The sequence below is a fragment of the Staurois parvus genome, unplaced genomic scaffold (assembly GCF_062004578.1).
Source record: "Staurois parvus isolate SC_StPar_1 unplaced genomic scaffold, SC_StPar_1.0 ptg000099l, whole genome shotgun sequence".
Classification (NCBI taxonomy): Eukaryota; Metazoa; Chordata; class Amphibia; order Anura; family Ranidae; genus Staurois; species Staurois parvus.
In genome coordinates, this window is record NW_028317895.1 from 6,349,151 (window position 1) to 6,376,605 (window position 27,455).

Genomic DNA, 27,455 nt, shown 5'->3' on the forward strand with positions numbered 1-27,455 from the left:
TCCCCCTCCGCAGAGAGAGCCTGACATTGACCAACAACACCCCTGCCCCCCACCTGTGAGAGCCTTCCATCATCCCTCTGGTGATAGAAAAAAGACACCCGTCTTCACAGCTCCGGACACCATCAAGCAACCCGCAGCTTCTTTCGGATCCCACCTGGTTCCCATGGTGTGCATGTCCCTTCTTTCATCCCTCCTTCTGAGGGGAGGTGCTGCCCCCCTGAAAAATGCCGCCCTAGGCAAGTGCCTTGTTTGCCTTGTGGTAAATACACCCCTGCTAGGACCCCCAATCAGACTTTCCGACCCACACTGACAACTATGTATTCTTGTCTTAATCTTCCTAATATGTCACAAAGTCTCTTTCACACATTGGGATCCCTTTTACTACCTGTGAAATTCAGCTCCCTATAAAACAACTCAAAAGGTTAATTCACCTTTTCAGAAAAATTAAAAAGTGGAACTCCACCCCCCCCCCCCCCCCAGTCCCTGTTGTACATACCTTCAGGGATGCTGTGCTGTCAGTGCCCACACAGCCGGTCCAGCAGTTCTGGGTTTTGAGGTCCCCACTCTTTTTTTTATGTACAGTGCTTCCAAGACAGACTAGAGCAATTCATTATGTAGGTGCTGACCAATCAAAATTGCTCTGGTCTGTCCCGGAAGTACTGCTGGGAGAAGAGTGGGGATTTTAAATCCCTGGACCGTTTGACACTGGCAACTCTTCATCCCCAGAGGTCAGTACAGATGGGACTGGAATGGGGGGGTGGCTAGGGTGCATAGTGTTCACTTTTTCTGAAAAGGTGAGCTAACACTTTAAGCCTAACTGGGACCCAATGACTATATAGCTAATTATTAAAATAAAATACTTTTGATCTCTTGTCTTCTGTTGGCTAATGCATTTAATGCCCCACTAAAAGAACGATCCTTTTCTCCTGATAGTCTAACTGCCATGATCTGTATGATCCCAAGACTGAACACCAATTCAACCCATTGGTTAATGCATAGACCTACAGTATATCACTTAAATATGGATGTCAAAATATTCACCAAGACCTTCGCGATCAGACTTCATACAGAGATTGATCATTTGATTCATAAAGACCAAGTCATACCTACAAGACAAGCCAGTGACAATGTACAGTGGATATAAAAAGTCTACACACCCGTTAAAATGTCACTTCTGAACTTTTTTGCACCTTTAATGTAACCTATAAACTGTACAACTCAAATGAACAACAAACTGAAATCTTTTAGGTGGAGGGAAGTAAAAATAAAAAACTAAAATAATATGGTTGCATAAGTGTGCACACCCTTACACTAATACTCTGTTGAAGCACCTTTTGACTGTATTACAGCATTCAGTCTTTTTGGGTATGAGTCTATTGGCATGGCACATCTTGACTTGGCAATATTTGCTCACTCTTCCTTGCAAAAACACTCCAAATCTATCAGATTGCGAGGGCATCTCCTGTGCACAACACTCTTCAGATCACCCCATAGAGTTTTGATTGGATTCAGGTCTGAGCTCTGGCTGGGCCATTCCAGAAAACATTAATCTTCCTTGGGTGAAGCCATTCCTTTGTTGATTTGGATATTTGCTTTGGGTTGTTGTCATTCTAAAAGATGAAGTTCCTCTTCATGTACAGCTTTCTAGCAGAAACCTGAAGGTTTTGTGCCAATATTTACTGGTATTTGGAACTGTTCATAATTCCCTCTACCTTGACTAAGGCCCCAGTTCCAGCTGAAGAAAAACAGTCCCAAAGCATGATGCTGCCACCACCATGCTTCACTGTGGGTATGGTGTTTTTCTGGTAATGTGCAGTGTTGTTTTTGCGCCAAACATATCTTTTGGCATTATGGCCAAAAAGTTCAACCTTGGTTTCATCAGACCATAACACATTTTCCCACATGATCTTGGGAGACTTCAGATGTGTTTTTGCACAATTTAGCCGGGCTTGGATGTTTTTCTTTGTAAGAAAAGGCTTCAGTATTGCCACTCTACCCCATAGCCCAGACATATGAAGAATACAGGAGATTGTTGTCACATGTACCACACAGCCAGTACTTGCCAGATATTCCTGCAGCTCCTTTAATGTTGCTGTAGGCCTCTTGGAAGCCTCCCAGACCAGTTTTATTCTTGTCTTTTCATCAATTTTGTCCAGCTCTTGGTAATGTCACTGTTGCGCCATATTTTCTCCACTTGATGATGACTGTTTTTACTGTGTTCCATGGTATACCTAATGCCTTGGAAATTCTTTTGTACCCTTCTCCTGACTGATACCTTTTAACAATGACATCCCTCTGATGCTTTGGAAGCTTTCTGCGGACCATGGCTTTTGCTGTAGGATGCGACTAAGAAAATGTCAGGAAAGACCTACTAGAACAGCTGAACTTTATTTGGGGTTAATCAGAGGCACTTTAAATGATGGCAGGTGTGTACTGACTCCTATTTAATATAGTTTTGAATATGATTGCTTCATTCTGAACACAGCTACATCCCCAGTTATAAGGGGGTGTGCACACTTATGCAACCACATTATTTTAGTTTTTCATGTGTACACCCCCCCCCCCCCAAAAAAAAAAAAAGGATTTCAGTTTGTTTTTCAATTGAGTTGTACAGTTTATAGGTCACATTAAAGGTGGAAAAAGTTCTGAAATTATTTTCTTTGTCTTTTTTTATATTGCAGAAACCTGACATTTTAACGGGTGTGTAGACTTTTTATATCCACTGTACATAAACCTGCCTTCTTGATCCATGCAGCCAAGACTAGGCAACGTCAGTCTATGGTGAAAGTCAGTGTAGCACAATCAAACATACATAAACCTTTCATTTCTTTCACTGTCCCAGTGAAAATAAACCACATATGAAACAAAAGTGTCTTTTCCATTTTCAATATCCACACTCAGTCCTCTTCAGAGATTTGAAAGTGAAACCATTCTGTGAAGACTTTATCAGCTCAGTGTGAACTGCCAAGTGCAGCCCACCATCTATAGATGGACACACACCAAACCACATGATATATCACCTAAATCAGCTTCAGCTCCTCCAGCACCACCTCTCCCCTCCGCCTTTCACAGAATTCACTCCAAACAATTATGAACACAAATGCCACTAAACAATAAAATGCCGCATAAATTAATACCTTAAAAATAACCAAATCCTTTTTTTTTTTTTTAAATATATGCACTAACACTAAAATAGTTAATACTTTTAGTCCACAGCTCTTTTTTTTAAATATATTTGCCCATCTTCTACAATTCAGACATGCAAATATACGTGGGGAGTGGCAGAAATCCCTAAATTAACATTTTCATGGTAACCACAGCAATCCATATAATATTTGATTGTATGACACTGTTTAAGGCTAGGTTCACACTATTGCAAGTGCTTACGGGTGTGGGAATTACAGCTGCTCTTTATAAATGCCATTCATTCCTAATGGAACCCCCACGCATCTAAAAATACAGGGCAGGTGCGGGAACCGCAGGGTCGCTGCTTTTTAAAAATGCTCCAGGAACCTTTTTCCTGCGTTTTCAAATGAACGGGCTGCCGTGTCTGCGCAAACGCGGCCCACAAGCCCAGAATAGTGTGAACCTAGCAAAATGGTGTATTAAGCGCTTTAATCAAGTTGGAATGACTTTCACTGTATTTCAATAAGGTTGATTTTAAATATGGCTGCTTTTATTTCATTTTTGTATTTATTTTGTTTTTGGGTTTAATCAGTTGGGTGTATCTTTAGCGCAGAGTGGGGATTTAACAGAAATGCAGTCTACGTTTCTCTGTTTTGATATATGGGAGGCCCTTGACTCTGTGACATGGCCATATTTTTTTTATGTCTTAGCGGAATGGGAGTTTGGACCCATATTCTGCAGATTGGTAGCAGCCTTACTGCTCTCCCTCTGCCTATCTGCATTACTCTGGCTTTAAATCTGCTTCCTATCTGATCCAAAGAGGAACATCACAGGAGTGCCCTTTGCCTTTCCTCTTTTTCACTCTTGCTCTTGAGCTGCTATCAATCCTAATACTAAGCAACCCATTATAAACTAATGCCTAGTACATACAATCAGATAATCGGGCGACTTCTCGTTTCTTCAGGTTTTTCTGTTTTGTTTTGTTTTTTTGCAGGCTAGTCTCATATTGAAAATTAAGAGGTTACTAAAAGTTCCAAAAATTCTTGTACGACAGAATACAATTTTGGAAGTGATGTAATCTATTGTATTGTAATGTATTATTTTATTTCTGAACATACGTGGTCTTTGTCTTTCGAATTTTTTGGTTTTTTTTGGACGAATACTATACTGATTAAATAGAAATTGTTTGCGCTGTGATTGTACAAGAACAATTTTCATGCTTGTTTCTTCAAATATTGTCGCATGAACTGTCATGTTTGGATTATCTTATGCTCCCTCCGAAAGCATTTTTTTCTCATTTGATTTTCTGATCGTGTGTATGGGCATAAGTCTTTTTTGCAGATGATGCCCCACTTAACGCTATGCCTATAACCACAGTACCCAACCTACTTGAAACTTTGTTAAACTCTCTGGAGACTTGGACTACTAAGTATCTTTCAAAACTTTCTGGAGGTTTGGGGGTCCCAAAAATAGCAAAATATTATTTGGCTCCCAGTTGGCACAACTAATTAAATATTGCACAACAACTGAGATACAAGTTTGGATAGATGTAGAATCCTTGGATATCAACCCCCTTTAGCTTAAAAATCTCTTGTGGCTCCTACCACACACTAGTCCTAATTTTATCTAACCCAGTCACTGCCTATTAATTACAACTGTGGGATAACCTAAAATTCCCTGGTAGTCTTTTGTAACCCCACTTACCCCTACATTTCTTCTTGTATACCCCTTTCTTTGTCCTGGGTTAATCCCTGTGGGCTTTCAACAATTAGCCAAGTACAGGTATAGACCATCTCCATAAATTAAAAGGTAATATGAGCGTAAACTTTTTGATACTTTTTAGGAAGAATACTCCTTGCCTCGTCAAAAAATATTTTGTTACTTTTCAAGTAAAACATTATATAATGCAAATGACTTGGCCATAATGTGAACATCCATAATTCTGTTACATCTTTTGAAACCATATGTCTAAAATACCCATGTTCTGGTGGCTTGTCTTTTTTAGACCTTTTTGCACAATACAGGATTTTTACTGCCGCCCATTTACTGTATATTACAAAATGGACAGAGGAAGTGAAAGAAATCCTAGGAACCATGGTACTGGAAACAAATTTGGCAAACCATTAGTCATGTTCCAGCAATGTCGACACATTTGAGAGAGACTGTAAGCTACTTTCAAAATGGTATCTCCTCCCATTCTGCATATCTGAATTTATGCCCAAAGCCTCTCTTACATGTTTCAGGGGATGTGATGAATATTTCACTTTACATCATATATAGTGAACATGTCCCATCATGCTTAAAGGAGAGTATAAATTTCCATTTTCTAACAACAGCATTGTAACAGAATAAAATTTGTTGAACATAATTATGCAAAAAAAATGAATATTTGCCTTCCAACAATATTGAATTTGTGGTCTCCCATTGTGCAACGGTTCAGTCTATTGGCCATTCTTTTCACTGTAGCATAATTTGGTGTCATGGGCAGTGGTAGTTCAGAGCATCAAATGTCTTCTTTCCTGGGAATACTTTTCAGCGTCTATTTTAGTAACCGTCTCTTTAATGTTACAATTACGATTTAAACTGGCCTAATGCTAGTAGATTTTTGTTAAAAATATTTTGTTTTCGGAAAGTTCATTTGATTTTCTAATCATTAGTGGGGTCAAATTGATGTTCATTTTCAACCGCTATGACTAACAGGATTGAAAATTTTTTGCAAAAAAAGTATTTCTAACAGTGTATGTGGCTTTCATTCGGGAAAGTCCATTCATTCCAAAAACTGAATGTTAACAGCAAACAAAACTCTGTTCACACTAATGCGATTTTCAGATGCGACTTGAGTCGCACAGAATTGCATTACAAGGGAAATCGCATTATTTTTTTCAATGGTGCCCGTTCACATCAACGCAACTCGGCACAGTGCAATTTTGGAAAAGGTTCCTGTACTACTTTGGAGCGATTCCAGCGCAATTTAGGCCACATGGAATATGCTAACCACATCATATCAAAAGCGTCTTGCAGCAATGTGAACCTAGCATTATAAACAACATTTGTCTAGCCATCAAATGTATTGAAAATTTTTTACAAATGTTTTCATTGTTTAATGGAATGATTGTTTGAAAATCTGCTACTGTTTGGCCAGCTTTATACAGACAGATTTGCTATATAAAATATCTGAAATTTTGCAGCAATAAGTAAATATTTATTACAGTTGAATAAGGCGATTCATTCCTGCTTTGATAGGACATTCCTGCTGGTCTTTATATAGAGATTAAAGTAAATTTTTCCCTTCAGGATACAGCAGGCTCAGAGCGCTATGAAGCCATGAGTCGTATCTATTACCGGGGGGCCAGAGCTGCAATTGTTTGTTATGGTAAGTTATTTATTTTTTTCCTCTTATTTCTTTTTTTTTCGATTTTATCTTTGCTTTTAGTTAAGTAGGCCACACACTGATTGCTTGCAGGCTGAAAGGTAAAAAAAAAACCAATTACTCCATCGATGCTACATAGCGCAGGTAGATTAACCTTTCACTAGTGACTTTTGTACTTTAAAGTGGTAGTATAGTCTGATTTATAAAAAAAAAAAAATCTTTTCCCTCCAAGACAAAGTCATACAGTGGGGATCGAACGTTTGGGCACCCCAGCTAAAAATTTGTATTAATGTGCATAAAGAAGCCAAGGAAAGATGGAAAAATCTCCAAAAGGCATCAAATTACAGATTAGACATTCTTATAATATGTCAACAAAAGTTAGATTTTATTTCCATCATTTACACTTTCAAAATAACTGAAAACAAAAAAATGGTGTCTGCAAAAGTTTGGGCACCCTGCAGAATTTATAGCATGCACTGCCCCCTTTGCCAAGCTGAGACCTGCCAGTGTCATGGATTGTTCTCAATCATCGTCTGGGAAGACCAGGTGATGTCAATCTCAAAGGTTTTAAATGCCCAGACTCATCTGACCTTGCCCCAACAATCAGCACCATGGGTTCTTCTAAGCAGTTGTCTAGAAAACTGAAACTGAAAATAGTTGACGCTCACAAAGCTGGAGAAGGCTATAAGAAGATAGCAAAGCGTTTTCAGATGTCAATATCCTCTGTTCGGAATGTAATTAAGAAATGGCAGTCATCAGGAACAGTGGAAGTTAAAGCAAGATCTGGAACACCAAGAAAAATATCAGACAGAACAGCTCGCAGGATTGTGAGAAAAACAATTCAAAACCCACGTTTGACTGCACGATCCCTCCAGAAAGATCTGGCAGACACTGGAGTTGTGGTACACTATTCCACTATAAAGAGATACTTGTACAAATATGGTCTTCATGGAAGAGTCATCAGAAGAAAACCTCTTCTACGTCCTCACCACAAAAATCATTGTTTGAACTTTGCAAATGAACATATAGACAAGCCTGATGCATTTTGGAAACAAGTTCTGTGGACCGATGAGGTTAAAATTGAACTTTTTGGCCGGAATGAGCAAAGGTACGTTTGGAGAAGAAGGGGCACAGAATTGAATGAAAAGAACCTCTGTCCAACTGTTAAGCATGGGGTTGGATCAGTCATGCTTTGGGGTTGTGTTGCAGCCAGTGGCACAGGGAACATCTCACAAGTAGAAGGAAAAATGGATTCAATAGAATTTCAGCACATTTTGGATGGTAACTTGATGCCATCTGTGAAAAAGCTGAAGTTAAAGAGAGGATGGCTTCTACAAATGGATAATGATCCTAAACACACCTAGAAATCCACGGGGGATTACATCAAGAGGCGTAAACTGAAGGTTTTGCCATGGCCTTCACAATCTCCTGACCTCAACATAATTGAAAATCTATGGATAGACCTTAAAAGAGCAGTGCGTGACAGACAGCCCAGAAATCTCAAAGAACTGGAAGACTTTTGTAAGGAAGAATGGGCAAAGATACCTCAAACAAGAATTGAAAGACTCTTGGCTGGCTACAAAAAGCGTTTACAAGCTGTGATACTTGCCAAAGGGGGCAGTACAAGATATTAACTCTGCAGGGTGCCCAAACTTTTGCAGACGCCATTTTTTTGTTTTCTGTTATTTTGAAAGTGTAAATGATGGAAATAAAATCTAACTTTTGGTGACATATTATAAGAATGTCTAATCTGTAATTTGATGCATTTTGCAGATTTTTCCATCTTTCCTTGGCTTCTTTATGCACATTAATACAAATTTTTAGCTGGGGTGCCCAAACTTTCGATCCCCACTGTAATTATGAAACCCTTACCCAAAAACGAAGCCCTCCAGTGGTGTGCTGTCACCGCTGCCAGGGCTTCCATCTTCACCCGGTCTTCCTTCCAGGTTGATGGGCTGCGGTCACTTGAATGGCCAAGCTGCGATGACATCACTCACGTGCATGCACATGGGAACCATGACAGCAGCACAGCACTCTGAAGGGACGGCATACTCAGTATGCCATCCTTTCAGGGTACAGTGTGCATGCCCCGGTGATGTCACTGGCTGCAGAGCTATAGAAAATCTCCTAAATGTTGCATGTTTTGGAGATATCCCTTGTACTACAGGTAAGCTTTATAATAAGCTTTCCTGTATGTATAAATTATAAAAAATTAGTTTACTACCACTTTAACAGCTGGCATCACTGGCTGTCAAAATACCTGAACAGTGGCTGCCTCTGATTGGCTGCAGTCCCTTTTCGGACAGAGTTGCTTTTTTGTTTTTGTTTTTTTTGCCTGGCTCCTTTGATGAATTGATGAATGGAGGGAGGTGGATGACAGCCACCCAGTGAAAGAATTTTGTCTGGTTCCTCAGAAAGCAGCCCAAATCCATACAGTGTATGGCCTGCATTCGTTTAGTGATCATTAATCTTTAGCTTTGTGCATATTGCACTGCAAATACTTTTCAACAAACACATCTGAATAGAACATGTGCATTTAAAATTGTGACTTCTTTAACAATAGGGAATAATGATCTCTAAACTGACCCAGGGAAATACCTCTGTGTGCATGTACACCACCTGACCTCATAACAAAGGTCCCTTTACCTGCTTTGCGTGCTCTGCCATCATAATTAGCATTGAAAGACATCAAACTCAAGGACCAGCAGCATCCAGATAACTTTATAGATTGGGAGTGTTACAGCATTTTAGCAAATTAAAATGTAACTCTAAAATGTATTTTTTTAGGTTTGGCTAGAATGAGGTTAGAGCCTCTGATATCCTCATGTATCAAGAACAGGAATCGAGGGGAAATCTGCCTATGGGGAAACCGACAACAGTATCCTGATATAGGCCCTGACACCTCCCGATCTAAAAACAAATTACCATTCTTTACCTGGATTGTTATAGATCATTATTTACGTGAAAACATGATTTCTTGAGCCTTTTAATGTGAGATAATTCACCTATTTTTGCATATGTTTTAAGAAAAAAACCAATATACAATAACTCCTGGACAGGTGACTTGGCAAAAAAGAGGGTTTTTTTTTAATTGGATTACATACATCGCAATATTGTGAATTTTGACACACTATATAAATATGCACATTGAGTAAACAGCTTATATTTAGAATTTACAAGACTTTTTTTGGTTGTTTTAATGTGACACCTACTTTTTGTAAAGTTCATTTAACAGAAACCAGCCAATATTTGGCCGTGTGTACGGCAGCCAGTCCGACAGAAGGGGCATTATCGAAAAAGGTCTTCTGGTCAGCGCTCTCAGCCAGTGGCTGAGCGAGCTGACCGGTGTGTCCTGGTGTGGGGCAGTCCCCCTGCCTGAACACAAAAGCACAGCGGGGAAAATGGCTGTACTAACATTGCTGGTGTTAGTACAGCAATCTTTTTTTTTTTTTTTTTTTTTTTTTTCCTTCAGCCTGCTGGGTTGAATGGAAAAAAACTGACAGTGTGTACAGGGCATGTTTGGAGTTTGTAAGGACATTGAAAACATACTAATCATCAGTTTTCCATTTGTCACAGATCTCACAGACTGCAGTAGTTTTGAAAGAGTGAAGTTTTGGGTAAATGAACTGCAGAATTTTGAAGAGGTTTGTAATCGTAAACACTGCTAAGTATAATAAAAAGCTGACCCTGTGGTCCTAATAGTTGGCTTCTTTCTGTTACCAGAATTGTCGGATTTATATTTGTGGCACAAAGGTCGACCTAATCGAAAATGACAAGAATAGACGGCAAGTTGATTTCCATGATGTTCAAGATTACGCAGATGGTGAGATTATAACATTTGGCAAGTCCTGATCCTTGCCATAGCTATACTAGCACAAGCTTTTCTGTTTGATTTGATATACATGAAACATCTTTGTTAGAATACTACACATTCGGTAAGATGTAATAAAACCCAGAATTTTTACCAGTTACTTGTATACCCCAGTAGGTAAAAGTGTATCTACACAAAAACAAATATTTAATACATTTCAGCTTATCAATTCTTACATGTGGTGGCTGCATCATTTTTTTTCCTTTATTTTCATCTGGTGATCCAGTCAGTAAAACATCTCATATTTTAGGGTGGCTCCATTGCTCCTCCATAGAGTGGAACCACCGTAGCTCCCTAGCGGTCTGATTATGTCAGTATTTCTGTGCTCAAAGCGGTTCTTTTTTTGCATGGAAATATGTATTTTTTATTGTAGGCCCAAAGGGATGCTTTTTGGATGCCATAGACATTTCTCAGACATTTCCAGACTGACAGAACGGTAAAAATGCAGGCAGGGCACAGGACAAAGCACTAGGGACAAAATGTATGTGAAATGGTTTGATACAGTAATGTTTTACTATGTGATTTTAGTGTATTTAGTGAATGTCACTTTTTCACATTTTTAAATTTCCCGCCGTTCCGTCCCCGTACGTCCTGACGTTGCAGGGAACGGAACCCTAAGACAAGAAGTAGATTACTGACTGAATCCCCAGGTGAAAATAAAGGGGGAAAAAAAACAAAACAAATGCAGCCACCAACATCTAGAGACTGGTAAACTGTATATGATTTTTGTTTCGGGGGTTTAGATATACTTTAAAAAGAAAGATAATAGATATGTGTAAAATGATAGCAAAACTATGCAAAGCAGTGAATACACATTCTGAACTATGCATACTAGATGAGTGATTCCCGAACTTAGTCCTCAAGTATCCCCAGCCGGCCATGTTTTGCATTTTCCCTTCTATAAAATCGCAGTCATGAATACAAAACCACTGACATTGATTTAAATCACCTGAGCAAGGTGGAGAAAATCCTGAAAACGTGACCTGTTGAGCGGACCTGAGGACTGAGGTTGGGAACCTGTACTAGACCATTCACTGATATGTTATGGAGCAGGTATTGGCTTTGCAAAGTGTTTGAAAAGTTTCAATGATGGAAAACATGTACTTGTTTACACCCTTGTGAACAAGGCCGTGTTCTATCTAGTACAAAATCACACTTTGTAAAACATTTAGACACATTTTGGGTTATCTTTGATAACATGCATGTCAGTGGTGCTTGATAAACACTGATATTTGTAAAGACTGATCTAAAAACCAAAAACAAAATTTAGGTTTACCTGTCCCCTGCTTTCTGCGAAACCTAAACATAGCACCCGCCACAGGTCCCTGTCTAGGCCCAACAGGTCACCTGATTCCTTGCTACTTCCTGCCTAATACCACGTCCAGGAACCAGAAACATGACCTAGAGAAGGCCAATCGGTGCCCCTGCTTTTCACTTTTCTTTTATTTATTCAGCCTATATTGTGATCTATGTACCCTTGGCCATAGTATAGAGTGAAAAACAATATCTACACATGTTGACACTTAAAGTGTTACTAAACCCAAACAGTAAAATCAGTCTGTATATGCAGTAAAGCATGCTTGTTATACTCACTGTGGATCCTAAGGGGTTAATCCTCCACAATGTGTAAAAAGGATGTTTGATCCTGTCTTCTCTGCTCCTCCCCTTCTTCTACTGTCCCCAATCCATCTGCTAATAGTACAAAGTTCTAGGAGTCACTTTGCACATGCTCAGTTTAATGTGTATTGCTAAATATTTTATTTTATTTTGGGAGGTTGCATGTGATCAACACAGTGCCAGTCAGCATTGTCCAGATAGAGGGTCTGGGGTCATGCAGCCTCATAGGACAGTCAGAAGAGAATGAAAACTCCTCCTAGAAGCTTTAATCAGTGCTCCCCTGGACACTGATAGAAGTCACAAGACTGCTATATACTGCTGATAAGAAAAAGTATTTAGTATTATACTTACTACAATAATTGCATTTCCATGTAGTGTGTACTATGGGAGACCAGATATAGTGAATGCAGGGTCATGAGTTTAGTAACAATTTGAAATAAATAAATAAATTTAAAAAAAAAATCTGCAAAACAACAGCAGTGACTGCATGTGCAAGGTTAAATAAAACCTCTTAAACATTTCTGGATGTTGCTTTTTCTCATGCTGCAGTAGTTCTAATAATATTTTCTCTCTCTGCAGAGATTAAAGCCCACCTTTGTGAGACATCTAGTAAAACAGGACACAGTGTAGGTAAGGACATGTTCTTTAATTCAATACGTGTATCACTTTGCTTTCATCAACACTTTATCTATGACACTTTAACAGCTTGCCTACAAGGGACTTATACCCCCTTCCTGTCCAGGCCAATTTCCAGCTTTCAGCGCTGTCACACTTTGAATGACAATTGCGCGGTCATGCAACACTGTACCCATATGAAAGTTTTATCATTTTTTTGTGACAGATAGAGCTTTCTTTTGGTGGTATTTATTCACCTCTGTTTTTTTTTATTTTTTCTTAAGCCAAAAACCGCTGAAAATTTTGAAAAAAAATGTTTTTTCTTAGTTTTTGATGTAAAATTTTGTAAATAAGTGATTTTTCTCCTTCACTGATGTGCACTAATGAGGCCGTGATGGGCACTGATAGGCTGCACTGATAGGTGGCACTGATGAGGAGGCACTGGTAGGTGGCACTGATGGGCATTGACAGGCATCACTGATGGGCACTGTAAGGCAGCACTGATATATGGCACTGATAGGCGGCACTGACTGACACTTATAGGAGGCACTGATGCATACTGATAGGCGGCACTGATTGGCATTGATGGGTGACACTGAAAGGTAGCTCAGATGGGCACTGATGTGGCATTGATGTGCACTGGTAGGCACTGATATGTGGCACTGGCACGTGGCACTGTTCAGCACTGGCAGCTGGCACTGATGGACACTGACAGGTGGCACTTCTGGGACCACACTGATCATCAGGGCACACTGATCATCAGTGCCCTGATGATCAGTGTACATGTCCCCTCCGCGGAATGCCGATTACCGGCTCTCCTCCTGTCCTCTCGAGCTGTCAGCATGACCAATAACCGGCATTTCCCTGTCTACATGTGATCAGCTGTGATTGGACACAGCTGAGCACATGACCGAGCCGACATCTTCGGCTCTTTTCGTAGATCGGTGATCCGCTGTGTGCGAGGGACACAGCGCACTCCCTGAGCTGCGTATGTGCAGTGAGAATGGGAGGACGTCACATGACGTCCTCCCAGAACGAGAGAACCACCTTGCACCCATCATTGGACTATATGGTGGGCGGGAGGTGGTTAAATTGCAAGGTTAGGTTCAAAGAAATTTTTTTAAAGGTGAATTAACACCCTAAACCCCCCCCCCCCCCTCCCTGAAATCCCCACTGTACTTACCTCTGTGTGTGATGAGCTGTCAGTGTAGCAGTCCATGGATTTGGAATCTTCTTTCTTCTCCCCTGTTTTTCTGTAGGGCTTCTGGGACAGATCAGAGTGATTCTGATTGGTCGGCACAGAAAATTTCTCTGCTCCGTCCCAGCAGCCCTGCAGAACAAAAGGAGAGAAGAGCAGGGATTTCAAATCCCCGGACCAGTACACCAGCTGACCAGTACACTGACAGCTCATCACCCATGATATGTGCAGTGGGGAGGTGGGGGGGGGGGGGGAGGATGGGGAGTGTGTAGGGTATTAATTCACTTTTTTGAAAAAGAGAAGTAACCCTTAAAAGGAATAGTTCACTTATTTTAGACTTCCATGAATTACTTCTCAGCATTTTGTGCCCAGTGTTTTTTTTTGTTTTTTTTCCTTGTGTTTTTTTTTTTTTTTTTACACTATCCACAGTGACATTGAGTGAATTCCTGTTAGTGACCAGTGTACGTGCTTTGTCTGAGTGGATGGAGCACCAAACGAAAAAAGAATCTGATCGATGGCACAGCTGTTTGCAAATAGTTTCCTGTATGTGCAAGCCTTCTCATGTTTTTTAAAATAATTTTCATTGCATTGGTTTTTTTCTTGGCTAGAAATTACTTCAAGTCCCCAAACAATTTTATACTGTCTGAAAGCAGAATTAAAATGGTGCTAGTTGCAATTTTTTACTTCACAGTTATATTTTCAGGAAAAAGTACACTAAAATTAATTTTAATGTAAACAAACACAATATTATACCCAATTGTTTGGTAAAATATAAAAGATGAGGTTTCATTGAGTGCATAGATATAGAACATCTATAACATATATAACGTCAAGCTGTAAAATTGCTTGTGCCTGTGAGACTGAGAAACTATAGTGCCCAAAATTCTCCATAGGCGACACTTTAAAAGTCTTTTACAGATTATCAGTTTAGAGTTAACTGTGAATTATGGCTCTAGAATTATTGCTTTCACCCCATGCTTTGCAGCAATACTTCACATGTGTGGCACAGTTAATGTAGACATACACATGCTCACTCTACGCTGCCCATTTGGAGTTTGTACTTTAACCACTTCAGCCCCCAACCAATTCTGACATTACTCTCCTACATGTAAAAAAAAAAAAATTGCTAGAAAACTTGGAACCCCCAAAGAGCAAGGATTGTGGGTGTTACAGTTTTTTAAGTCACACAGTATTTGCGCTACAGTTTTTCAAAAGCAATTTTTTGGGAAAAAATACACTTTTTAATAAATAATGAGTACATAGATACCCAACATGTTATGCTTTAAAATTGCGCAAGCTTGTGAAATGGTGACAAACTATGGTATATTAACCGCCTCCCGCCCACCATAGAAGGAAATGACGGGCACAAGGCTGTTCTCTCATTCCGGGAGGATGTTATATGATGTCCTCCCACCCCAACAGCGCGTGTGCGCCCCCGTGGGCACGCATTGCGGCGATTGGCGGTGCGCTGTGTCCCTGGGACATAGCAGATCACCGGTCAACGAAAAGAGCCGATGACGTCGGCTCTGTCATGTGATCAGCTGTGTCCGATCACAGCTGATCGCATGTAAATAAGGAAATGCCGGTTGACACGCTGACAGCTCGAGAGGAGAGCCAGTAATCGGCATTCCTCAGAGGGGACATGTACACTGCTCATCTGGGCACTGATGATCAGTGTGCCCTAATGATCAGTGTAGCCCCATTAGTGCCACCTGTCAGTGTCCATCAATGCTACGTGCCAGTGCCCATCAATGCCACATATCAGTGCCTACCAGTGCACATCAATGCCACATATCAGTGCCCATCTGAGCTGACTTTCAGTGCAACCTATCAGTGCCAGTCAGTGCCGCCTATCAGTACTGCCAATCACTGCCACCTATCAGTGCCGCCTATCTGCGCGCATCAGTGCCGTAAGTGCCGCTTAACAGTGTCACCTAGCAGTGCCAGTCAGTGCCACCAAACAGTGCCGGTTAGTGCCAATCAGTACTGCCTATCAGTGCCATATATGAGTGCTGCCTTTCAATGCCCATCAGTGATCCCTGTCAATGCCCATCAGTGCCACCTACAAGTGCCGCCTATCAGTGCCCATCACTGCAGCCTCATCAGTGGAGAAAAATTATTTACAAAATTTTATAACAGAAACTAAGAAAAAACATTTTTTTTTTCAAAATGTTCAGTTGTTTTTGGTTTGTTTAGCAAAAAAATAAAAAAACCCAGAGGTGATTAAATACCACCAAAAGAAAGCTCTATCTGTCTAAGAAAAAAAAATGATAAAAATTTCATATAAGTACAATGTTGCATGAGCGCGCAATTGTCATTCAAAGTGCAACAGTGCTGAAAGCTGAAAATTGGCCTGGGCAGGAAGGGGGTATAAGTACCCGGTAGGCAAGTGGTTCAATTATCCATAGGTTACGCTTTAAAAGCTTTTACAAGTTACCAGCTTAGCCCTGGTTCACATATATCCGAGTTGGATGCATTTTGAACCACATCTGATTCACATGACATGTGGACCAAACCGATTTTCTATGGAGTTGGTTCACATATGTACAGGCCGGCCACAGTGCATTTTCAGTCGGGATCAAGTGCGATTTCAGTTGTCATACACTTTAGAAATTTGCACCTGAACCACTAAACAAAACCAACTTCTTTAAAAAGCACACTGAAACTGGCCGTGCACATATGTGAACCCAGTCTTAGAGTCCCACAGAAGGTCCGGTACTAGAGCTGAAGCATTGACAGGTCCTCTTCATGGAGAGATCTGGGATCTATTAAACTTCAGATCTCTCCCCTCCCCTTCAAAACATCAGATAAAACCCAGATCAGTTTCAGCTAAGCTTTCATAAGCCAGTAATGGCTTCTTTATATCCTGGTGAAACCGGAAGTGACAAAATAGCTATCACTTCTGGTTTCTTAGACTATATAGATAGATGATCGGGGTTGTTCCAGTCCTCTTCCATCTCTATGGTCAGCAGAACCGCTAGCTTCAGTCACGGGTTCCCCAGTGGGATAGTGAAGCCTAGGAAGAATTCTTGGTAGAAGGTGGGGGACCCCCTTCCACCATCTGTAAAAGAAATCCAGCAGCTAATTAGCCACTAGGATCGCTTCTACATAAAAGAGCATCGCTGGCTTAAAAACAAAAGACACCAGAATGATGGCTGTAGTTGCAGGCATCATCCTGGTATAACCTGGCAATGTACGGGTACAGCACCAAGGCTGAAGTGGTTAAAGTTTTTTTTTTTTTTTTTTGTTCTGTTTATATTGTGTAGAGTTTTTTTTTCTTTAAGTTTATTACTATCACAAGGGGTCTAAAAAGCCCCCTTTGTGATAGCATTGGGCAGATGACAGATCCACCTAAAGGAGACATTAGGGATCTGCCTTCAGGACTCTATAAAAGTGATCTCTAGAGCCCGCACAGCCCCTTTGGGCTAGTAGAGACTAGTAAGACTAGTTAGGCTTTGGCTGGAATTCTACTTTAATAAATATTTGTATATTTTAAAGTGATTTTTGCAAAATGGTAAACGTATGCAAAACATATTCAAAACTATAAATGAGCGACTAAGCTATAAATCTGGAGGTTGACTTCACACCTATGGCTTCTGGTAACTTCAATTGCATTGCTGTGTCCGGGCTACGATAAAGAGATTATAGGTATACATTTTGTTGTAAAGCTGTGCAGCTTCACAATACATTGCTACACATAGCGTTAGATGAAAGTAACATAAAAAAAAAAAGTTTAAAAAAAACAAAATGAAGCACTGCAATGTGGTATAACAATGTATGCCCACTGATGTGAACAGACCTTTAGTTTAGTGTGTGTGTGTGTTTTAAAAAAGTTCCCACCAAGCTGTTATGCATATATGCCTGTAGGGAATTGCTATTCTTTGCTTAGAGTGCTCTCACTCCATGGTCCCACCACAGTGACCGAGCGGTCATGAACCACTGCTGGTCATTGATTATGGTCAGGAGTTTCCAATCATGTGACTCCTCTGACAGCCAATCTCAGCAGTTATGTGGCATTTGGAACCTTTTAAAGGGCTGCGGGGCAACAAGGTTCAAATCAACATGCATAAATTGCACCAAACAGGTGCAGGTACCAGTTTTTAGTCCTCCGCAGTGCATTGTGATAGGTTACCATGCAACGAACTTGTGTTAGCAAGGTGTTTTCCATGTTGTGTGTGTATGTATGTATATATATATATGTGTATGTATGTATATATATATGTGTATGTATATGTATATATATATATATATATAGTTGTGTTCAAAATAATAGCAGTCAGACATCACTAACCTGATCAATCACTGTTTTTGGTAGAAATGATATTTCTACATGGCAAATAATTTACTAGCAGATGTAGTAGAGTAATAGAAATCCAACAGACCCAACAGTCATGACACGCATGCTGCTGATTCTGTGTAATTGAATCACTAATTGAAAGGGGCATGTTCAAAATAATAGCAGTGTGGAGTTCTATTAGTGAGGTCATTCATTCTTTGAAAAACAGGTGGCAATTATTGCCCTTATTTAAGGAAGGAAGGCAGCAAATGTACATACTGGTTACAGTGCATTTCTCTCTGAAATTCTGAGGAAAATGGGTCGTTCCAGACATTGTTCAACAGCGTACCTTGATTAAAAAGTTGATTGGAGAGGGGAAAACATATAAAGAAACACAGAAAATGATAGGCTGCTCAGCTAAAATGATCGCAAATGCTTTAAAATGGAAACCAAAACCTGAAAGACGTGGAAGAAAGCGAAAAACTACCATTCGAATGGATAGAAGAATAGCCAAAATGGCAAGGACTCAGCCAACAATCAGCTCCAGGAAGATCAAAGAAGGTCTAAAGTTACCTGTGAGTACTGTTACAATTAGAAGACGCCTATGTGAAGCCAAGCTATCTGCAAGAAGCCCCCGCAAAGTCCCACTGTTGAAAAAAAGACATGTGCTGAAGAGGTTACAATTTGCCAAAGAGCACATTGACTAGCCTAAAGAGAAATGGCGCAACATTTTGTGGACTGATGAAAGTAAGATTGTTCTTTTTCGGTCTAGTGGCCGGAGACAGTTTGTCAGACGACCCCCAAACACTGAATTCAAGCCACAGTACACTGTGAAGACAGTGAAGCATGGTTGCGCAAGCATCATGATGTGGGGATGTTTCTCATACTATGGTGTTGGGCCTATTTATCGCATACCAGGGATCATGGATCAGTTTGAATACATCAGAATACTTGAAGAGGTCATGCTCCCTTATGCTGAAGAGGAAATGCCCTTGAAATGGGTGTTCCAACAAGATAACGACCCCAAACACACCAGTAATTGTGCAACATCTTGGTTCCAGACCAACAAGACTGATGTTATGGAGTGGCCAGCCCAATCCCCGGATCTTAATCCAATAGAAAACTTGTGGGGTGACATCAAAAATGCAGTTTCTGAGGCAAAACCAAGAAATAGAGAAGAACTATGGAATGTAGTCCAATTATCCTGGGCTGGAATACCTGTTCACAGGTGCCAGAAGTTGGTTGACTTCATGCAACATAGATGTACAGCAGTTCTTAGAAACAGTGCTTATACAACCAAATATTAATTAAGTGATTCAAAGGAAAGCAAAATCTTCAAACATTTTTCAGTTTATATAGTGAATGTTTGAGTTTGTAAAGAAAAATACAAACACTGCTATTTTTTTGAACAGTCTAATATTCACTTTTCTTAAATTTTTTTAAAGGAACAACACAAATTTGATATATTTTTCTTCATGTATCAATTTGGAATAGAATGTGTAGTGTTCCCAATGCATTTGTGTGTATGGAAATAAAAGCTATTAGAAGGATTTTGAGCTTTATTCACTTTTTGCAACACACTGCTATTATTTTGAACACAACTGTGTGTGTGTGTGTATATATATATATATTTTTTTTTTTTTTATTTTACTTGTTTTCACTACTACTAAACAGGGAAAAGGTGGGGGGTTTAGTGGAATCTGAACAGCAGAGTGGCAAGTCTTAACAGCAGAAGGGAGGGTTGACTTACTTTTGGAATTAATTGCTACAATTAGTGAATTGTCAGCTGCTGACCATAGCTGTTCATTTAATTAGGGCTGTCAGGAAGACAACTCAGATATATGCTTGACCATGAGCTTATAGCAGAGAGTAAGGCATGCTCACCTGACCAACTGGAATCTGTCCTATGCCACCATATGCCATACGTCCGTGGCAGTGAAAAGGGCTTAAAGGTACTCAAGAAGTGGACTTTTCCTTTTAACTTTACTAGATAACAAAAAGTATCTCTTAGGCAGTGGGTTATACATTTGAAATGATTGAGGATGTAGTAGCTGTTTTGGATTTGTTCCTCCCACTCCCTCATCTGGTCACTTAGCTTCACAAAATATCCAGATAAACCTGTTCAGACCATGTGAGGGGGACAAAGCTCACAGGGGTTGGCACTTCCTGGTATGTGAAGGAAATGCTTATCTGCTATGATGGAGTAGTTAAACTAATATGGTACATTCAAATTTTGCATTGTAAGGGCACGATGGACTAAGCATTGTTGATAGAACTGCTTTTCTGGTTCCTCAGTTTATAAGACTTTTAGGACATACTGCATTGTTGGAAGGGAAAATGTCTTACAGTTTTTTTTAAAACGATTTCAAGTTAACCTGTTTTGTTAGGAATTTGGGGGGCTTTTATGCTGACCCTCAGGCTTCCATAACCTGTAACAAGTACACAGCCCAAGGAAGTCTGGCGCACTCCCTCTGACTCAAAGTCTAGAAACTATAAAGTGTCAATATGATGGCAGGATATTTTCTACTTCTGCTGGCCACACTCTGTACTCCAGCCCTCTAAAGTCTGAAGGACAGTAAACTTGCAGACCCCTGGTTTATATGCTTCCCTACAGTTCAGGTTTAGTTACCATAGACATGACCATCCATATTGTATAGTAAAGGAGATGTACAGTGGTTGCATTGCTGGACAGCAGTTTTGTATTAGCAATTATTCTGCATTATAACCCTTGGCGCTAGGAGGTCAAGATGGTAAGGTTTAGTCCAAAAGGGGAGGAAAAAAAACTACAAAAATACAATGTATGTTGCCATTCAGCAATTGTTATTTTGTATCTGCTGCCTTTTTGCATCCCATGCATTTTAGGACAGGCGCACTATAGTTCATTTGTATAGACAGTTAGTAAAAAGCTTTGGAATTGCTCTTCTCTTATAAATGTATTCTTTGTGTATATAAACCAGATGAATTGTTTCAGAAGGTGGCTGAAGACTTTGTGAACTACGGCGATTTTCAAGTTCAAACAGGTAGGTTAAACAGGGAAGTATTTCACATATAAATTGCCTCTAAGGCAGATGGAATATTACATCTTAGTAGACAAATCAAGACTTTAGTGAAGGTCCTGGAGCAGTTATCATAATCCTGGGTCAGTGTTTCTCAACCTTTTTTCAGTCAAGGCACCCTTTAGAATTGTGTACAATATTGGGGTACAACTGTTTGAGGGCTCTTTCACACCAGGAGGCATGTTCCTGTGTGTCATGTTTTTGATTGGGTTGCTCTATGCATGTGAAACACGCAAAAAGTTGCCAACGTGATTTTTAGAATCGCAGTGCACCGAAACACATGGTACTGTGGTACCATGGCTTTTAGCAGGAACGAACGAACACACACGATGTGTGGGGATGCCACCTGGTGTGAACAAGCCCTAAGAAGTAGTTTGTGAGACAGAGTTCAGTGGTCTGTAGGTTGTAAATACCTTTCCCTGAATTGGCTCCTGCTCTAGCACAAATCCCCCCAGCACAAATTCTTTTCCTACTCCCCCTTCTATATACCTCCTCATAGCACGTTTCATCCCACGCACACGTTTGTTACCCCTTCCAAAGCTTACAGGTTGTAGCTGGGTACAGGAATAATATAGTGACAGCAGAAGAGGAGGAGAGGGAGTGTGGGCTGTGCTTCCCCCCCCCAAGCTTTTCAACCTCCTGTCTGTATACAGGAGATGACACAGAATGCTCTCAGACTGAGATTGTGCATTGTTTGATTACCACCCCCAATCACAATTTCAGAAGCTGTATGGGGAAGTAATAGCAGAAGGTAATCCTAGTTCTGTACAGGTTGATATGAGAGTGTTCTGTGTCATCTCTTGTATACAGACAGGAGGGAGAGGGCACAGGCCACTCCTCCTCCCGGCTCTCTTCTCTCTGTCTGTCGGCAACCCAGAAAGCTGTGCAGGTGCCCGATGTGCCCTTAGCAACTGATGACGTCTGCAGTTGGTAGGATGTGGTGAGGCAGCTTTAATGTCAGACTGAAAAAGCACCAAATTGCCATCGTTGTTTAAAAAAAAAAAAGAAAAAAAAAAGGCTGTGAAAAATATTTCATGTAACTGCCTGCCTTAGTTAATCCCTTATACCACGGTACCCCGGTTGAGAAACACTGTCCAAGGTTCTCTACAAACAAGGTAACGATGCATCAATCAGCATAATAACCCAACAGCTCCCATGTTTTTATTCTTGCACATTTAAAGCTCAGGTGAACCTACAATTTAGATCGGGCAAGTACATTCCAACTGCATCAAAACAAAAAAGGTGTTCAATATGATAACAGTTTGTTTTCATTCTAAAGCAGCCACAGCATAAGTAGAAAAGCCTGTCCCATGCCCGCATCTGCAGACTCGGAGCCTTGCTCTTTGTAGGAAAGCAGCGGTCTCATTGCAGAGGGCTGATTCACCCCCTACTGAATCAGACAGATAAATTATGCAGTTACTGACCGGAGGCTCTGACTCAGTAGATGGTGTGTGTTGGGTTTCTGTAAAGAGATCACTGCTTCCCCACAGAAAGCAAGGGTCCAACTCGGCAGCTGTTGGCAGGGATCAGGCTTTTATACTTGGGCTGAGGCTGCTGTTTTAAGAAAAATCTGTTAAACTGTAAGACTTTGCACACTTTTTGTTTTGATACACCTGAAATGTATTTTGCTTGTTTAAACTTAAAGCGTAACTAAAGGCAACCTTCTCTCTAAAAGCCCCGGTCGTTCGCCGCCATCTTCTCCCTTGGTGTGGGTCTTCGGGCATCTCCATTGGCTGGCATGGGATGACGTAACTAGTGTGCATGTATATAGGTCAGTCATCCCGGCACACAGGGACCGTGCTGGCGATGTACCTTTTACATGCTGCAGAAGACTGGTAGGCGTATTTTATTGCAGAAGAGACGAGGCACTTCTCTTCTGTGATAACATGCCTGCTCGGAGGCTTTAGTAAAATGACTTTAAATTGTGTTTCAAGGTTCAATTGGGCTTTAATTTAAACTAGACCTGTTATCTTGTAAACCATTTTAACAATCTTCCCCCTGCACAGAGCCTAAAGGAGTGGACTTGACACAAAAGAGAGATGTTGCTTCATATGCCTGCTGCCATCACTAGAGGAAATATGCCTGTGGCCTGAACATCATCCTTCTCTTGGACTGTATGTGCTACATTGATTTTGTTTTTTCTCCTTTCAAGCTATGACAAGGACCTATGCTCATTGGTTTGAAGATATAATGCCTGTTTTTGGGGAATTGTCACATTCCCAAAGATGTCCCCTATAGTCTATGTATGCACAATATGTGATATAGCATAAAAGTGACCGCAAGCACGAAGGATCTACTGAAATGAACATGGATGTGGTTCCCTGCCTTTGTTCCACTGTAAAATCTTTTTCTCATTATCGGGTTATGAAGGATTAAAAAAGCGGTTCGTATACTTAATCCCAAAAGAAAGGCTTGGTATTTAAACACGTATTTTTGCAAAGGATGCTTTTCCTAATCGGAGAGAAAATAAACTAGTTATAAAGCCCTTCAGTTCAGTGGGAGACCTTCCATTACACACATTATCAGCTTGCACATTTCTGTACATAAATGAAGTATGCCTAAAATGTTGTGACTACTAAACTGCAGCATTCACCAGTGACTTGAACACTAGCTACGCTACAGTAGCACAAAATAGATGTTTTTAAACTTGTAAACCTGCTGAGCTGCCCCAGCTATGACATCTCATTTTTACAGTTCTATGTGAAGAAGGTATTTTTAAACAATGTAATGTTATTGTTGATTTATTTTATTCAGAAATAAAATCAACTTATTATGACTTTTTTTTTAGTGTGGTCTTCAAAATTAAAGTTTTTTTATTTTCAATTCCACTGGTTAAAAGGCTAACTCCAGCTTTTACAAAAATATAATAAATGTACTTAATTGTGCAGGAAAAAAAATTTATTTTATTTTTTTTGCAAACAAGCCTGCAAAGCATTGCAACCAAAATCACTGGATCTCAGGTGCAATGCCAGGTTCCTGAAAACTCTTCCTTAAAGCAGAACTACACTTCATATGAGTTCCACAAACTAAAAACCTTGTTTAATTCATTTTTAATATTCAAAGCAAACTCTACCATCCATCCATGTCTCCATGCTTTATTTTGCTGAGAAAATTACCCCCATAGCATTTTTGGGAGCTGCCATCTTGAGTAAGGGCAGATGATTTGTGCAGCAGTTACTTCCTAGAATCAATCTACCCTTAGTTCAGGCAATAGGCTGTGCTTATCGTACAAAGCCCTCTGCCCCCCCTTCCCAAAGATACCTGGGAGGTATGGATATCATTTACCTAGGCATGGAAACCAGGAAGTAACTGTAACTTCCCATCTATATACTAATGCTAGCAGCATAAGGATTACAAATAGCCAATATTGATTGAGCGAGTGAAGATCTGCTTTAAGCTCCCTGTCTGTATCAAGATACGGGCTTTCAGTTGGAGAGCTGGAGGAAGTATCAATGGACTATGAGTGGTGGTATGGGGTTCCCATTTGCACCATGTTACGCTGTAAATACGGTCGTAATATGGTGCAAAAGGTGGAGTTAGCCTTTAAAACAAAATGTTAGAAAACAAACAGTAATTGAACAGAACAGTTTTTTGTTTTATTTAAATTGTGTACTTATACAAAGCCACTGGTCTCAATTTGACAGCCATGCATGAGCATTTCCCCAAACAAACACTGTCTGTATTCATGGACACGTGACATGTTTGGTATCTATTTACTCAGCATAACATCATCATTTATACATAACAAAAATAATGAGGTATGGATTTTTTTTTTTTGTATTAAAATTCAAGTGTATTTTTTTTCCCAAAAAAATTGCGTTTGCAACCCGCTTCGCACATACCGTGTGACATAAAAAAATTGCAAAGCCCACAAATTTATTCTCTAGGGCCTTTGCTTTAAAAAATATATAATGGTTTGGAGTTCTAAACTAATTTTCTAGCAAAAAACAGATTGTTACAGGTAAACAAAGTGCCATAACTGGCCTAGAGCTCAAGCGGTTAAAGCACCTAACGTTTCAACATGTGTTTTTGATGCTTCTGTGATACTTTTTTGAGGCTTGGCAAATGGTGTGTATTTTCAATTTGTTTTAAAGGGGCCCAGTAGAACCCCAGCTCATTAGTAACCCTGTGCAGCAGATCTCCAGCTCATTAGTACCCTTGTGCAGCAGGTCCCCTGCTTAGTACCCCAGCTTTACTGATCCCCTGCTCATGGTAACCCCCAGCTCTGTTGATCCCCCACTCAGTGCGAACCCCTAGCTTTGCTGATCTCTCATTCAGTGGTAACTCACTCACCTTCCGGTATAGCATTCCTATGTTGCACACCACGTGTGCCATCAGCTAGTTGCTCTGCTCCAGTCCAGACCCCACCCACCTTCCTGCTGCTCACCAGATTTGACGTCTGCAATATACACTCCCAGAACATATACACATGAATCAGAAGTGACTGCTGATGATGTCTTTCCAGTTTGCTTGTAGGTTTCCCAGTGCATCCTGGAATATCTCATACCTGCAATACATACAAAGCAAAGCTAAAGCTGAATAAATGGCTGCAGGTACTGTCAATGAGCATTGTCATAGACTTCTATGGAGGCTTTGAAGCACCAAGAAAGTGACATGGAGTAGAATTTTTGAAGCAAAGGGAAATAGTCCACTTTATCCCTTGCTGCAGCATTAGTTTAAGTAAAAAATAATATTTCTTTATTGCAGCTCACCAATTCTTAGATGTGATGGCTGTGTTAGTTTCCCTTGCTTAGGCTCTTTCTTTCTTCTAATTTTCATCTGGTGATTCAGCCAGAAAGTCTGCTGTGTTTCAGAGGTTTAAGCTCTGCAGCATAATGTTGTTTTTCAAATCTGTTAATATATTTAAAATATCTGCCCCCCCCCCCAAAAACAAAAAACACAGTGGTGTCTCTAATACAGGAGTTGTTACTAACCAGATCACCAGGTAAAAACAGAAGGAGAAAAGCCTAATAAAAGAAATGTTGTCAGTGCCAGTAGTTTTTGTATTTTTTAATTAATTTTTAAAATTTTATTTTTCTTTTGCAATTTTTTTTTAGGAGCCCTGTTGGGGGCTTAAGTGAAATATCAAAAGTCTAAACAGACCCCTGATGTCCCACTTTAGACAGAGAAAGGGGCTGAGGACAGATTCCCCAGTCCATTTCTCTGCAGCCTCAGCTGCACTGAATAGTGAATGGATGGGAAGTGCTCTGTTCTAAGCCCCATCCTGTTTACACAGTTTACTATGCTTCAGTTGTGAATGAACACAGTGAGTGATCCGTACCGAGGGAGGCATTGGTGCTCAGTGGGGGGGACAAAGGGGGCAGTGGAGCTTGGTGGGGGGACAAGAGGGACACTGGTACTCAGTGGGGGGGGGGGGACAAAAGGGAACACTGGTGCTCAGTTGGGGGAGATGGGGGATTCTGGTGCTCAGTCAGGGAAGAAGAGGGTCCTGGTGCCCAGTGGGGGGGAAAAAGGGGCACTGGTGCTCAGTCAAGGGAGATGGAGGGTCCTGTTGCTCAGTAGCGGGAGGGCGGTTGAATGATCAGTTGGGGAAGATGGGGGTCCTGATGCTCAGTGGGGGAAGATGGAGGGCCCTGGGGCTTAGTGGGGGGGGGGTGTTCTGGTGCTTGGTAGGGACAGATTGGGGGCACTGGTGCTCAGTGGGGAGGAGATGGGGGGGGCTGGTGTTTAGTGGGGCAGATTGGGGGCACCTGGCTGCTTGATACCATCTGGAATCCTGTAGAAGAATGTAGTGTCCACTCTCTGTTCTTGTCTGCTAATCTTTCCCCAGATACAGTGACAAGCCAGGTCTGGGTTCCCTTGGAGGAATGCCAGTGCAGTGACAGCTGGGACAATCATTGCTGCCACTTGTCAGCAAAGAGCCAAAAACAAAAGAATACTTTCTCCACTCACATCTCTGCCAGGCTCTGCCTGATGACTCATCTGATGCAGAGCCCAGCAAAGGAAGCCAATGGTGGTAGTCTTGCTTTGCTGCCACTCTGTTTACTTGACTGAGCTGTCAATGCACCTGCATCCCCGGCATCCCTCCAGATGCGCCAGCCATAGAAGGAGTGATACTACTTGCCTCTCAGGGACAGCTGGGCCGAGGCCAATTGTGTACTGGGCTTTACACAACAGGTTAAACACAGCTACAAAGTAACAATACAAATCTAAAAAATTACTAATTTGCTAACTATACTAATAAAACATTTTAACTTACCTGTATATTCCATATCTTGGAGTATAGTACAGGAAACAAGCTGAGTATTCATAGAGCCTGGGTTGTAGGCTGGTACCTTCTGGTGATTGGACACTGGCAAGCTTTT

At 40.7% G+C, this 27,455-nt stretch overlaps 1 protein-coding gene across 1 annotated transcript in view; it reads left to right on the top strand.

Moving 5' to 3' along the window:
• Window positions 1-23,905, top strand: part of RAB24 (RAB24, member RAS oncogene family) — a 48,508-nt gene extending 24,603 nt beyond the window's left edge. The window contains exons 4-9 of the mRNA XM_089671151.1: window positions 6,421-6,499; window positions 10,073-10,140; window positions 10,220-10,319; window positions 12,564-12,614; window positions 21,031-21,093; window positions 23,136-23,905. Of these exons, the coding sequence (XP_089527277.1) occupies window positions 6,421-6,499; window positions 10,073-10,140; window positions 10,220-10,319; window positions 12,564-12,614; window positions 21,031-21,093; window positions 23,136-23,200 (426 nt within the window). The 3' untranslated portion in view covers window positions 23,201-23,905. The remainder of the gene's footprint in view (window positions 1-6,420; window positions 6,500-10,072; window positions 10,141-10,219; window positions 10,320-12,563; window positions 12,615-21,030; window positions 21,094-23,135) is intronic.
• The last annotated feature ends 3,550 nt before the right edge of the window (window positions 23,906-27,455 follow it).